General features: G+C 34.0%; 3 protein-coding genes across 3 annotated transcripts; 1 reads left to right on the top strand and 2 right to left on the bottom strand.

Annotated features, from left to right (window-relative positions):
- Positions 1–220: 220 nt before the first annotated feature.
- On the bottom strand, positions 221–7,037 carry zda (peptidyl-prolyl cis-trans isomerase zonda). The gene is made up of 8 exons (XM_090110963.1): positions 6,844–7,037; positions 6,537–6,728; positions 6,274–6,420; positions 5,186–5,448; positions 2,967–3,213; positions 1,996–2,268; positions 1,502–1,600; positions 221–1,045 (listed from the first exon to the last, which is right to left on the bottom strand). Exons 2-7 carry the CDS (start codon positions 6,726–6,728, stop codon positions 1,514–1,516), a joined length of 1,209 nt encoding a protein of 402 aa, XP_089967089.1. The 5' UTR covers positions 6,844–7,037; the 3' UTR covers positions 221–1,045; positions 1,502–1,513.
- A 3,110-nt stretch (positions 7,038–10,147) lies between these two features.
- Cdk5 (Cyclin-dependent kinase 5) lies at positions 10,148–12,212 on the top strand. The gene is made up of 2 exons (XM_090110897.1): positions 10,148–10,958; positions 11,574–12,212. The coding sequence occupies exons 1-2, from the start codon at positions 10,301–10,303 to the stop codon at positions 11,810–11,812; spliced, it is 897 nt and encodes a 298-aa protein (XP_089967023.1). The 5' UTR covers positions 10,148–10,300; the 3' UTR covers positions 11,813–12,212.
- Positions 12,213–13,645: 1,433 nt separating this feature from the next.
- Positions 13,646–14,699, bottom strand: Psf3 (DNA replication complex GINS protein Psf3). The gene is made up of 3 exons (XM_090110896.1): positions 14,526–14,699; positions 14,177–14,445; positions 13,646–13,898 (listed from the first exon to the last, which is right to left on the bottom strand). Exons 1-3 carry the CDS (start codon positions 14,608–14,610, stop codon positions 13,674–13,676), a joined length of 579 nt encoding a protein of 192 aa, XP_089967022.1. The 5' UTR covers positions 14,611–14,699; the 3' UTR covers positions 13,646–13,673.
- Positions 14,700–15,142: the final 443 nt, after the last annotated feature.

Below are 15,142 nucleotides of genomic sequence, written 5' to 3'. Positions count from 1 at the left end.
GTTTCGTAAGGCAGAGAAGAGCCGGCAGGAAACTGTAGATATGCTCAAATAATTTAGTTAGAGCCTCTAATCGATTGCTTTTTGAAAAATATTTTGTCATAAACAATGAGAGTTTAGATCCTGTTTGTTGTTTGCTGGCATATTTAACGTTACCTAGCAATTAGTGAAAATTTAGGAATGAAAGGTAATAAGGATATGAGGGGTTGATTAAAACAAAACATAATTTTCAACAATTATATTATTCAGTACCACCGGTCTATTTTACCACTATTTAATATTATAACTACACCAAACCAATATCCAAATAATAATTCGTCGAGTGACCTAATTATAAAGAATCCAACACAGATTAAGTAATTTGTTCGTACATTCGTACTATAAAATATACCACTATATTTATCTGGAAATGCTAATACAAGTGCCTGATGCGGTTAAAAATAAAGCACCATAAAAAAATACATTCAAGTATGAAATCGTAAATTTATTTTGGAATGCGTTCAAAGTTTAAGCCTTAAACTATAAAGTTTCAAAAAATATTTTTACTGTGTATTACGTATCCAACATGATATTTATTATTAATATGTACCAGAAGTGACTTTACATAGGTCGTCTTAAGCGATGTGAAATGTGAAATAATTTTACTTACATTTAATAAATACATATTATTTTACGATATAATGATTTTGGCACTAGCTAACAACTAAAACTTTGAATATCATACATTCATACAATATGTAAACTTTGATATATTTTGTGGATTAAAATGTATAAAGTAAACTAAAAATCGTTACAAAGCCCGTTGTAACGATTCGATTTGCTAAATCAGAGAGGAATGAATAGAAAAAATAATCAGCTTATATACTATTATTTTCCTACAAAATAATTAAACTGATATTTTGTCAATCTTCAACGCCTCCAGCTTCTTTAATGCTGATATCTCTTGTTTTGATTTTTCTATGTCAAAGCTTAGCTTTATGAAAATGTGGAAGTTAGAATTTTAATCAGCTACATGCCACCCCCATCCATTAAGTTACGCCTCAGTCGCCTGGAAGAGAGAAAAATATAATTAGAACAATAAGAATAAATTTACAAATTATGAAGCTTATCCTATAATTACTGTTGAACTAATGACTGAAATCGTCCTATCCAGCAACACTAAGATTCCAGCGTTTTTTTATCGTCTCTGGCTTAATCGTCTAAACTTATTGCTTTAAAAGAGCTCCTATCCTACGGTTTACAGTCAACAGCATTCGTTATATATCTTATGTTAACTTTGTGAAATACCAATAGAAAATACTATTTTTTATTTTTTTATACAAACTTAAAAAAACTACCCTTTTTATCATATGAATTTAACAAATTAGTTAGGTACGTGACAAAATACATGTTTTTTATTGTTTTTTATCCAACAGAATCTACATTAAAGACACGACAGAGTACTCAAAGTATATTTTTTTATTGTATTTATTCGAATGGAATATAAAATGCACAGAGTACTCACAGGGCAGAGGAGTCACTGCGCCTGGTACTTGTAGCGGTACACGAGCACGCTGGCCACGCCCATCAGTATGCTGAGCAGCAGCGAGCTCCATACTAGCATCTGTTATTTATTGTATTGTTTATTGAAGTAATACTATTCAATGTTTTTTACGTAAATTTTAACAAACTTTTTTGATAGAACATGTATTAAAGTTTGCTAGTCACATAAATAAAAAATTGAAAACTGTAACACAAAGAATTAGGTTCAAACAAAACTTCTAAATATCATTTTTTAAATGAAACTAAGGTAAGAAGAGGAAGAGCTTTAAATTTTTAAATCTTCCTCCAAAACAAATCCACTAAATAACATCTTTATGCCAAGATCTGATAAAATCTTGAATCTAATACCTATCCCAAGTTCAACTAAAATCTTCAATCTAACAGTTAACACCTATGACTATATGTCTTTTACACTTACACTATCGAACTGTCACTCTTTCACACCAGTAAACTCACCCGTGCCCTCGACGGCCGCTTATCCGGCGACGGCTTATCGCCCGTAGCGAGCATGCGTTTAGCGAGGCTACGCTCCACCGAGCGGTCCCGCTGCGCCTGCCCCTCGCGCGCCGCCAGCTCGCGCCGCACGGCTGCGTCGCGCGGCGCCGCGGCCGCTGCGGCGCGCGCTGCGGTGAGCGCCTCGCTGTTGCGGCCCATTGCGGTGAGGATGCGCGATTTGCGGTACAGTGCCTTTGCGTTGTTCGGCTGGCAGGTGAGTACGCGAGTGACCGCCTGTAGTGCGTTATGAGTGTGTATTAATAACTAGGTAGCTGGAATTTGATGCAAAATGTCTGTATATGTAGGTAAGTATGTGTCGCGAGGTGCGGCTGCAGCCGCAGCGGCAGCCACAACCTTGCGCCTCACTGTTCCGACGCATTGCGGTGAGGATACACGACTTTGGAATATATATGTAGTGCCTTAGCTTTGTTTAAGTTATGTAATATAGCACGGTATACATTTTAATGTTGTCTTTTAGATTTAGTGTTTTAGTGAAGTGTAAAATCGCTACTTCATAATAATCTTATATATAAAAATGAATCGCAAAATGTGTTGGTAAGCGCATAACTCGAGAACGGCTGAACCGATTTCGATAATTCTTTTTTTATTATATTCCTTGAAGTACGAGGATGGTTTTTATGTAGAGAAAACGTAAATATGTACCACGGGCGAAGCCGGGGCGGACCGCTAGTTAAATATAAAATATTATTATAATGCACGCTGTACTTATAAGATGACATGCATGATGCAGGTATGGTATTTTTGTCCCCCTACATTTTTTTAAATAAAATGAATATTAACAAGTGGAACTGTCATATATGCCTTTGCGCACAAATTAAAAAAAAATATTACTTATCCAACTACGTGTTACATTAAACACTACAATTAAACAAGTTCTATGAAAAAATAATTGTACCCAAAGTCCCACGTACCTGCAAAGCGGCCTCATACGCGCCGGCCTTCAACTGCGCGGCTGCCATGTTATTATGGACCCGAAGCCGTTCCTCCAGCAATGCCATCAAGTCATCTGGAGTCGGTGTCAGTTCCCCACTAGCCGTGGGATCGGTGATACCGCCCTCACTTTCATCTAACACGTCCAACGCACGCCGGTACAGTTGTACCGCTAGTTGGGCTTCCCCGCGCGTGTACCACCAGTTGCCACGGCAACGCCGCCGGATTCTGGCGAGATTCGAACAAGCCAATAAGACAAAATGTTTTTTCGGTACTGTTAAAAGGCGGCAGCGCATACCAGTATAGAAAAAATAGTGCCAAGCACGTGTCAGAAGTGAAACTTCTTTGACAAGATTCAAAGATACCAAAATCTTCGCCTTACTCCATGGAGTCACGTCATGACGTGACAGTATTGTCATGACGCGACCTTGAAATTTAAAATCAACGCGCCTAAAGAAGTTTCACTTCAAAAAAATGAAACATTTTGTAGAACCAAGTATTTGAATAGCACAACAGTTCTTAACTGTGCATATCGGGTAGGTCTGAGAATCGATCAAAATCTATTTTTCATACCCATAAATTATAAGAGAAGGAAAAACAACGTTTGCCAGGACAGCTAGTAAGAATATAACAATCCAGTAAATCAGATTTGACTAGATAGTTAACTGATTTGTGTGTATCTTATATTTTATAAGACTCATGTGGACAGAAAGCCAAAATATATAATCCTTATGTCGGCAATTTCTAATTTCGTGTATGTACATATTTTGAAACTGAAGTATGAAACAACGATAAACAGAAAATGGATCTATCTATTTTATGCAGACCTTAACACAATTAGGCAAAATGCATCAACAAAAAGTTATTATTGGTATAGATCTATATTTAAATTTACATCATGTAAGGCTAAGTATTAATTGCTCTTTTACATGCAAAGTGATTAGGAGCTTGAATTAAACTGTGTTTACACCATTACGTATTATTATTATGAAACAAAGAGAGCACATAATAAATAGATATTGATTTTTTAATTTAATAATACATAATCAGGGTCATTGTTCTGAGTTTATCAACATTTCTCATTATCTTCATAGATTAATAACACCCAGATAAGGAGTATTATATTGAATGCTATGAACATAGATTCGAAGTATCACATATTAGAAAGCAAAGTCTTCCATCGCGTCTTTCTATTGATTTGCAATAAACTCAAAAACTAAACAAAGAACAGTGCACTATTTTCAATCTCTTTTCACCAATATATAGCGTAGTTTTCGACGCATTGTTTAGTTTATAATTTGATAAGTTTTAGACAAATCGCGGGTGGAAAGCTAATTTATGTTAAAATTATCATTACCTATATGTATAATCATACCGCTAAAAATCTAATCTAAATGTGTACATTTGATAACTTATGTTGTGTACACATTAAAGTAAACATGGCAAATTATTTATTTCTTCTTAGGGCTGATTTTTCAATGCTTGGTTAAAACTTATCCGTCCAATAAAGTATTACACGATAAAATTAAAATGTCACGTAAACTGTCAAATACGGGCAATTGGAATACGTTTTTAAAATGGTAGTTTTATACATTATTCGACGAATAAGTTTTAACCAAGGATTGAAAAATCAGCCCTTAGGATATTAAAAAATAGTTAAGAACAGTAATCATTACATAATAAGACATTAACCTAATTGATGGAAATAATACACAAACACAAAAAAGTCCATAATCTCAAATAAATGACTTGCATAATTAGTAGCGAATTTTTACTGATGATATATTATGATTGAATAATTTTTTTGATACAACATATTATAGTGGCCCCAATTGACATAATAAAACTATCAAGCCCACATGTTTTGTACAAAATAGATAAAACTTTAACCTTGACATAATTTTTGTGTATACAAATAAGTTCATAATTTCAAGTAATAAAATTAGTTTAACTTATTTCTGTACGCAATTTTTTTGATAAAAATTGCAAATTGCACATTTAAACTAAAATTCATAAGGATTGACTGCAGAAATTATTTCCTCTCAGTATTACAAGGCTCATAACATAAATTTTCTTATAATAACTAATGCAAGATATAAAAAATACCAGCCTAAACAGAATCAAATTTATTTAAAAATACTCTTTTATCACAAGTTTGTAAAATTTACTTAAAATATAAGTTCAGAAGTACTATACTCACCCAATTTGCATTCTCTCAGCGATCGGTAGCATATCATGATCAGGCTCCTCCGTCCAATCATGCAGCTCGAGTTTAACTTCTAACCAAGTATCCGACACAATGGGGGGTCCCTCATATTTAGGGCTATCTAGTTCTCCGACCATTCCCAAACTGTCTCCAGGATTTAATCCTGTCTCCCCATATGCAAACCTTGGTGCAATTTGTAGGAGGCATACTTCACCTTTATACATCAAGGTTAAAGCCAAGTCTAACCCTTGAAGTACCTGAAATTGTATGAATAAACATACAATTAATAGAAAGAATAATAAATTGTATATGCATATTATATAGATAAGCGTCTGGAGATGTTATGATAAGATAATGCTTTGCATTTGCATTGTAATGACTTTGTTTTCTATACTATTTATAGTTTTGACATTAGTATAGAGAAGGTTTTCCTATTTTCAAACATATTATTATGTTTGGTAAAGCAGTCTTTACAGAAGCATTATTTAGTATTTATAGATTTGACGTAAGACAGTGTTCTTATTATTGAAAATATGTTTGGTAAAGAGAGAATTCCTCTGTACTGAATGTAATTAGAAGTAATTTTTTTACTATCTAAAAAAATTTGATTACAAATTCATCATTTTGAAGGTTTACAGCATAATTTCAAGAACAAATCAAACAATACATCTAGGAACTGTCAAACTCGCATTTGCTGATAATAATTTGAATATTTTATAATCAAAAAATTTTACACAAAAGCAATAAAGAAATTATATATTTAGTATGAATCTAGTTACATAATATATAGATTAAAATGTCATCATTACACATCCAATCCTCTAAGATTAAAGCCAATTACTGTAACTATAGCAATTCTCGACACAAACATGAAACATTTTCAACAGGTTAAAATCAATAAACACACACATAGACATTGCCCATAAATAATTTTATGTGTACACATCATGGACACCCACAAAATTTGTGATGCAATTGTATTAACCTTGAGGAAAGGCCAGCTATGATGTTCATAGAGAAATAACATATTTGTAGCTAAAAAATTATGTAAACAAGTATTAAATATATTAAAAATAGCATACCTCATTATCACCCAAATATATTTTAACTTGGTCCCTTTTTTCTACTGTTTCTTTGTTACCATCTCGTAATTTGACTTCATAACTAATTGTACATATATCATTCCTTTGAGGCCTTAAGTCTTCTGATTCATCTCCTTGTTTTATAATCTAAAAATAATGTTATTTTCTATAGTAAAAAGTATCAAAGCTTTATTACGACATTTCATTGTTCAATCCTAAGGAATTATTGATAGTAATATTAATTTAAAAATGTAGACTTGTACCTTTTTAAGGATGGCTCCAGAACCCAAAAGATCCTGCCATTCATCACTCTTTTCAACAGGTCCCTTTTGTTTTTCTCTTTCAGCCGCTTCTGCTAATTTAGCTTCTTCGATTTCCTGAGCTGCCGCCGAAGCTAAATCTTCAAAGGAACTACTCTCCGACTTGTCAACTAAAGTGGGCTCTGCTTCACTCATCTATGAATATCAATTATTTTAATTTACGCAAAACTTAACTACGCAACAGAAAATTAATCGTAACTTGAGTTACGCACAAAACAAACACAATTTTCATACGAAAGCAATCACATACCTTGTGTTTATATATCACAGAATAAAATTAATTAAATACCACGTTGCACTACAAACAATGCTCTTAATACATTTCATATACCTTAGAACAGTTTATTATAAAGTCCTCCCAATTCCATCGATATTAGATACTGGGTTTTTTATATTTCTTTATTTTACGTATACAGATGACAATTCAACTTTCTGACAATGTATATGTATATGAATTATGATTGCACTGACATTGACAGTTAACAGATGATTGTCTTGTTTTTGTGTTTTTTTATGGATATCAAGTAAAGGAAAATAAAATTAGTCCAGCCTTAACTACATATGATTTTTAAAGATATGGTTGAAACATGATTTTATCGATCATAATAATAAAATTCTTCATTAAAAATAAAAAAAATGCTTGTTTATGAATGTTATGCGACGTATAGTACGACATAAAAGAGATGAAATTAATTATTTTGGAACTAATTCGTTTTTCATTACCTGGCAACCCTGAATTGGCAATGTAGCTGTCAAGTTGAATAAAAATTTGTTGTTTTTTTCGTGAAGTGGAGAATTATTGAGATAAAATTGTTATTTAGAACAAGAAATTTAAATGAAAAAGGAGACATCATGAAAAAGGTTAAACGTAGCGGTGTCCGTGATGTGGTGTATAAAGTTTTTGTTCGGTGTTTGTCCGAATTTCAAGCTGGAAATTTATTGACTGATTTGGAAAACGTTTACAAACGTACAGCAGAATATACCGGTGAGATTCCATTTATTTTTGCTCAGTACTACGTAAAATAGAATATTCCATTAGTAACGAGTGTTTAATGTATGTATGTATGGCGATTATTACGTTTTCGCAAATTAATTTGAGGTTATTTGTATATGTAAACAAAAACTAGTTTTTATAGTGCGACCAGCACAATTTGAGTCAAGAAGTTATATCTAGGGCATGCAGAACCGGATCCGGTTCCAAGTTTCTGAAACCCGGTTCCAAATCGAGCTCAGAACCGGGTAGAACCGGGTTACCCGGTTCTTTTATAATACTTCCGAAAAAATACTAAATTAAACAAAAGTAACTGTAAAAGTACCTGATAGGCCTTTTATTTTACGCGGCTTGTGTCTTATTTTATTTAATTAATAAAGAAATAAAATTTCAATACTTCTCTTTATTTATCAGTCTTTTATAAGTACCTTGGCCCTTAGTCAAACGTCAGTATCGCCAAGGAATAGAAATTGCTAACGCTAATTATTGACATAAGCTCATGATATTTTGGTAATGGTTCGGTCAAACTACCAACGACGATGACGACCACGACCAAAATTCAAATCTTGCCAAAATTTATTCAAAATAAAATATTTAAATCTCCCGTCATTACGGTACTCGGAAAAAAATTAATTCGAGGTCAATTAAAAAAAGAATAGTTTTTTTTGCGATTTTCGCCGAGACGGTAAGTTTATCATACAATCACCTGGAACCAAAATTGTACATCATAAAATTATCTATAAAAAAGGTTAAATACATTTTTTCCTAGGAGCTACCGTTTCTACGAAAAATCTATTTTTTTTATCCATTGATCTCGAAAAAATTTTTTTAATTGTGTTTTGCACAATTTATTTAATTTCGACTGGATGAAAATTTTGTTCGTGGTCGTCGTCGTCGTTGGTAGTGTGACCGAATCCTTAGGCAAAACATCATACCCTTATGTCAATTTGTATCGATAGCGTATTCTATTCCTTAGCGTTTTGACGGTTGTCTCGGCGCTCTTGTTATCATAATCTTCTTCTTCTTATATATAAAAATGAATCGCAAAATGTGTTGGTAAGCGCATAACTCGAGAACGGCTGAACCGATTTCGATAATTTTTTTTTATTATATTCCTTGAAGTACGAGGATGGTTTTTATGTAGAGAAAACGTAAATATGTACCACGGGCGAAGCCGGGGCGGACCGCTAGTATCACATAAAAACATGAAAAGTACACAGCTGTAGGTTTTGAGTCCCATGCGAATGTCGAAATTTGCGAAAATTTTCAGCATTTACGGCTGTATCTTTTGATGCGTTGGCTTGTGAGTTCGACTTTTTCACATAAAAGGGACCGAAGACTTGAGTATTCGATATAAATTTCAGCTTGATACCAAAAACAAAAACATGACTGGATCATTATATGAATCAGTAAAATTAACAGCTTTTCAAATTCACGAGAAATCTAATAAAAATATTTCTGTAGCCTAATTTTTGTCATTTTCGAAGCCTAATTTTTTTTGGTAATACAACCGTAGGAAACTTATAGCATCTAAGGTTAGACAACCAATCGGAGCCACGCTTGAGGCGTGGCACGAAAATTCGCGATGCACGTGAGTCTGACGTTGCCAGATACAATAAATTTGTTAAAATAATGCAGCAAAATATAAATAATACTTTATATTTTAATATTTTGGTCGGAACCGGGAGAACCGGGTTTCATACTATTCAGACCCGGTTCTCAAGATCATCAAAAAACCCGGGTTTACCCGGGTTTTTCGGAACCGGGTAAACCCGGGTGCATGCCCTAGTTATATCCAATCCAACCAGCCTCAAATAAAGTACCTAGTTTAGATTTTACTACATAGTATAGTGATAACTGTTTTCATACAGCTATCTATCTATTAATCAATCAAACCATAAGAAAAAAAATCATATTTACTGTATCATATTTACAGATACTGAAGATGCCCCGTACCCTCTTGCCAGTACTTCGAAACAGAGTGATGATCAGTCCTTTGAAGGAGTAGAATATTTAGATTTTGATGAATTATATTAATGTACAAAATTTATCTACAAAAAAAATAAAAATATGTGGTTTTCAAATCGCCTTGTTTTTTTCTACCCGACGGACCCAGAAAGAGGGTAATGTGTTTGAGCTGCATGTATGCTTGTTTGTTTGTATGTTTGATTCTATGTGCGCCTCTGCAGTCTAAACACTTGACCGATTTTTATAAAATAACTTATTCCAAATACATTTAAGTAAAATTTGACCTAGGTAGGTCAATTCTCTTAAATTACACTATTGCTACACTGAAACAATTATAACGGTTTAAATCGCGGTATTTATTTTAGATTATATTATATACATTTTTGGATTTTTATTCTATAGTATCAAGATCGCTTGCGTCGCAGTATCAGTGTTGCTATATGAGCGACGGTGGCGCCCTCATTTATTTTCATCTCTTTTGTGTCGCACTGTAACAAAACGTTTTCTTTTTTCATTGCAAAAAATTGGTGTTTTTGACAAGCGACTAACATTGACATGCGTTTGAGTTTGACTTTGACAAGTGTGTATTTCTATATTACCTACTTGCTCTGTGGTGTGAACTGGCAAGTGCCGACTGCTCTCATTTTAATTATTCGCAAATTTCTAAATTTTTGCCATTTGTTAATCGTTTGCCAATTACATCTGTTTTTAAACAGTATTATATTTTGCTTTTTATCAAAACATAAACATGCAGAAATATGAAAAGCTGGAAAAAATTGGTGAAGGTACCTATGGGACTGTATTTAAGGCCAAAAATAAAGAAACTCACGAAATAGTGGCATTGAAAAGAGTCAGACTAGATGACGACGACGAAGGAGTTCCATCGTCAGCGTTGCGGGAAATATGCCTCCTAAAAGAACTAAAACACAAAAACATCGTCCGATTGTATGATGTGCTACATAGTGAGAAGAAGTTGACCTTAGTTTTTGAGCATTGTGATCAAGACTTAAAGAAGTATTTTGATAGTCTGAATGGCGAAATAGATTTAGATGTAGTGAAATCATTCATGTATCAGTTGTTAAGAGGGCTAGCATTTTGCCACAGCCATAATGTTTTGCACAGGGACCTTAAACCACAAAATTTACTTATCAACAAAAATGGCGAACTTAAATTAGCTGATTTTGGATTGGCTAGAGCTTTCGGTATACCAGTCAAGTGTTACTCGGCCGAGGTTGTAACTCTTTGGTATCGTCCTCCTGATGTATTATTTGGGGCCAAATTGTATACTACAAGTATAGATATGTGGTCTGCTGGTTGCATATTTGCAGAGCTAGCTAACTCTGGTAGACCATTGTTCCCAGGTTCAGATGTGGATGATCAGTTAAAAAGAATTTTTAAACTGCTTGGTAAGTGTCCTAATTAATATTATAAATACAAAAGCTTGTGAGGATGTGAGCTTGTATGTATAACCACTCTGTAGAGATTTTAATGAGACTTGAAGTTATATAGCCATGTCAAGAATAACATGTTCATATGCAGGTGATACCGTGTGGCACTGCTAGTTAATTATAATTTACTTATATTGTTTTTAATGTTAAGTGTCATGTCCTATGATGTCTTATATCATTCTATATTAAATTAGTGCAAATATCATTAAAAATGTGTAGATTGAGACATGAAATAATTTATATTCATTGTAAATTAAGAGTTTTAACCTGAACCATATTTTTATATAATAACTAGCTTCCCACCCGCAGCTTTGCCCGCGCAGTCTAAGAAAAACCCGCATAGTTCCCGTTCCCGTGGGATTTCCGGGATAAAACCTATCCTATTTCTCAGGGTAAAAAGTAGCCTATGTCCTTTCTCGGGTATCAAAATATCTCTATACCAAATTTCATGCAAATTGGTTCAGTAGTTAAGGCGTGATTGAGTAACAGACAGACAGACAGAGTTACTTTCGCATTTATAATATTAGTATGGATTAATAATTATTTGAATAATAATAAAAATGCAATTCACAGGTACACCAAATGAAGAAACATGGCCTGGAGTGACCCAACTCCCAGACTACAAGCCACTGCCAGTGTATCAACCAAGCTTGGGGCTAGCCCAAGTGGTGCCAAGACTGTCTGCAAGGGGCAGAGACCTACTCGCTCGTCTTTTGACTTGCAACCCAGCTTTAAGAATGCCTGCTGACGATGCGATGGCACATGCATACTTCCACGACCTCAATCCGTCTGTCAAGAATGACAGATGTTAACAATCAATACACCCTTACAGGTGTACATCAGAACTGTTGTTTAGTGTTAAAAATACTAATGTTAATGATGACAATGAAGTCCAGGAGTGCAGTGATGATCAGGCATGAACTGCTTTTTATAAATTAAGTTTTATAGTATAGCAATGTGAAGTTTTATAATAATTTTTAATTCGTCTATTTAAGTGTTAATTGCGGTATGATAGTAATATAATTAATGTAGCTATTGAATTGTGACATAAAATAATAATTGATTGATATTTATGCTTGTAAGAAATTAAGTTGCTCTTTATTGATCTCATAGGAATAAGTTAATTATAAGGAATGAAAAACAGGAATGTATTTTCAACATGGTATACATAAATTGTAAAAATATTAAGTGTAATAAAATAGTTTGACTTTTTTCGCTGGTTTTCATTTCACTCTATACCAACAAATGTTTGATGTGTAACAACAATTTGACTGCCTTTATTAATGTTTCTAAAAGCTGTCCTTTATGGATAAGTCAAACAAGTAATATGTATGTTTTTTTGGGCCTCTAAATCCTAGTTAACACTTTTATTACAGACCATATTTTTAAAAACACACTAACACAGTACCTACATATTAACTATGTAAAGGCAAATACACAAGAAATTAATAGATAGGCTATACAGCAAAAAAATACATACTTGCCAAAACTAAGAATAAATTATACTTTATTGCAGAGGCGGCTCGCCCTAAGGAGCGCTGGTGCAGTGAACTCCCATAAATAATTATAATAAAATCATAGTCCTTAATTTAATTATTAACATTAATTATTACTATTTAAAATCAATCGTAATCTTTAAAACTACTGTTAATACCAATGAATATATCCATCATTCCATCATCCCATACACCTGTTACCTGTTTAATACCTACTGTATTATGTAACGCGCGAAGCGGAGCGCTCACGATTGCGCTCCAATGAAAAAAGATTTAGTACATTTCCTAATACGAAATCCAATAGGAGTGAAAGAGAGGGTTTTGCCAGAGCCCTGCGCGTGAAACAAAAGATTTTCTATGGAAATGTAGCAAAATTCGGAGCGCCGCACCGCAAACGTTGCCGGTTCGTTTTTACCGCCAGGCAGGACAGCGATAGCGCGCGACGTTGCCAGTTACCACTTCTATAATATAAACAAACACTCGAGTCAATTTCAATGCACGCGCGCGATTCATGCAATTTTCTAATTAAAATTATAAAATACGTGTTGAAATAGCCTGTAGTTATCAGTATTACTTGTGAGTGTTAAAATGAACAATAATTATAATGTGGCGTTCATTAAAAAGTGTGATAAAACGTTACAAATTCGGCTTGAATGTAAAGCTAAGGGACCGCCAGGCGCCACGGCCTGAACTTGATCTTACGCAAAAATGTACGACAAAAACGAAAACATATACGCGTGTGTTTAAATCTGAACAATATGTGAAAACACCGTGGTTGTGTGGTTGTGATGAAAGCAACAAACTATTTTGTTTTCCGTGTCTTTTATTTAAAGCGGGCGCGGCCGGCGGAGGTGAGAGTGCTTGGACTGAAACGGGCGTTGACGACTTGGCTCATCTTTCAATCAAGGTGAAAAAACATTCACAATCTCGGTACCATTTGTTGAATGAACTGCAATTGGCGTCTATCGGTCTTGTCGCTTTAAGTTATAGATATTTATTTTTGCACACCAAAAAGAAAGACGTATCACGTATGCATTTTCTTTATAAGTAATTTTTTTGATAAATTGTACTGCTTTACACCATGTATTTTCAGTGTTTTATTTCAAGTGAACACCCATAAAATTTTGTCACGAGCCGCCTCTGCTTTATTGATATACTTAATACTTAGAAATCTTGTTTATAGCATTTCCATTTCTGCTCGTTTTCGTTTCCTATGATTAGCAACCATATTTGCAGTAGTAAGAGGACAGTCACCTCTTTTCAACCAAGCGGAGAGAGCTTTTTCAGTAGTCATAACTGCAGCGGTACGAACTCTTTCACTTGCAGATAAAGGTTGAACAGCATTAACAGAATCCGTTGATACACTAGCAGAGAGAATCATTCGGAAACGCTGTCGAAATGTCTGCAAAAGTAATTTTAAATTTAATAATATAAATTTTTACATGAGGAGAAATTATAAAATACTAGCTGTGCTTTGTGGTTTCACTGCTCCTGTTGGTCTTAGTGTGATGATATATAGCCTTCCTCGATAAATGGGCTATCTAACACCGAAAGAATTTTTCAAATCAGACCAGTAGTTCCTAAGATTAGCGCATTCAAACAAACAAACAAACTCTTCAGCTTTATGATATTAGTATAGTGACAAATCAACATATTAGATGGTGGAATAAATATGCTTACATTTACAAGTGTAGATGCAACTTCACCCTTGATATCATGTTTAGCTATGTAACAGCCAAGCTCATAGAAATATTGAGCAAGCTTATGAAGGTCTACAGTACAAGCATCTGCATTAAAAATTTCTCTATATGTTTCTTTATAAACTTTGGGTAGATCTACATTGCAAAGTGGTGGTCTTCTGGAAGATAGTGATTCGGCTAACCATAATGGTATTTCTAAATTTGTTCCAGCTTTCAAGTCCTCGTCAGTACAAGATGGGTCCAAAAATCCTGAAACAAACGAAAAGTTAAATAAAATATTAACTCTTACCTCAATTCATAATTTCTCAGATTTAATTCAATTGCCTTACCCATTTTCGGTAGATCGTGTAAAAACTTACAAGGAACTTTTTCATTACTTACTAAAATATCAGTAATGGATATGTAATTGGACATGATAAAAACTGTTACAATAATTTATCCCTAAAGTATTTTTGCCATAACGTCTATTTTAAACATTAGAGTGTTTACGTGTTCACAAATTCTTACACCTTGAATAATTTTAATTTTTATAAGTTCGAATTCGATTTCCAAGTTCAAATTCGAATTCCAAGTTCAAACTTGAAGACTGTCAGAATGTGACATATCAAATTATCAAATGGCAACTCCTAAAAAAGATAAGCAGCCTATTCACAGCCCGATTACATTAGAGATAAACCGTTTCTTGAGAATCAAAGGAAGAAAAAAGACGTGTGGCACTCGGGGACGGCCGCGGTAAAGCTATTGCATGCTATGCCTTCAAGCTACACCTCCGCGCCCGTCGGAGTGAGGAGCGTGAGGTTTTTCATTACGCAATTTCTGGATTCGGTCCCCGCGCTCAAGGCCCGCGATAGAAGCTATGCAATAGCTTAAAAGCATTTTAATAATTCAAGTATATGAAAGCGGCGCAGTTTAAACTGAAGTTTAATAAACTCATCGAAGAAACGTA

The sequence above is a fragment of the Colias eurytheme genome, chromosome 16, assembly GCF_061535395.1.
Source record: "Colias eurytheme isolate Ceu_HAF_F1 chromosome 16, ilColEury1 Martin Lab GWU primary, whole genome shotgun sequence".
NCBI lineage: Eukaryota > Metazoa > Arthropoda > Insecta > Lepidoptera > Pieridae > Colias > Colias eurytheme.
Note: the sequence above shows the minus strand (reverse complement) of the source record. Positions and strands in the feature narration are given on the sequence as shown.

Excerpts from the sequence above, each read along its gene's own strand:
- Psf3 (XM_090110896.1), bottom strand. The coding sequence starts at position 14,610 with ATGTCCAATTACATATCCATTACTGATATTTTAGTAAGTAATGAAAAA. Across the intron at positions 14,446-14,525 it reads ACACGATCTACCGAAAATGG|GATTTTTGGACCCATCTTGT; the intron begins GTAAGGCAATTG and ends CGTTTGTTTCAG. Across the intron at positions 13,899-14,176 it reads TTGCATCTACACTTGTAAAT|ACATTTCGACAGCGTTTCCG; the intron begins GTAAGCATATTT and ends TTACTTTTGCAG.
- zda (XM_090110963.1), bottom strand. The coding sequence starts at position 6,728 with ATGAGTGAAGCAGAGCCCACTTTAGTTGACAAGTCGGAGAGTAGTTCC. Across the intron at positions 3,214-5,185 it reads GCTGAGAGAATGCAAATTGG|AATCCGGCGGCGTTGCCGTG; the intron begins GTGAGTATAGTA and ends GAATCTCGCCAG. Across the intron at positions 1,601-1,995 it reads AGCGGCCGTCGAGGGCACGG|ATGCTAGTATGGAGCTCGCT; the intron begins GTGAGTTTACTG and ends AATAAATAACAG.
- Cdk5 (XM_090110897.1), top strand. The coding sequence starts at position 10,301 with ATGCAGAAATATGAAAAGCTGGAAAAAATTGGTGAAGGTACCTATGGG. Across the intron at positions 10,959-11,573 it reads AAGAATTTTTAAACTGCTTG|GTACACCAAATGAAGAAACA; the intron begins GTAAGTGTCCTA and ends TGCAATTCACAG.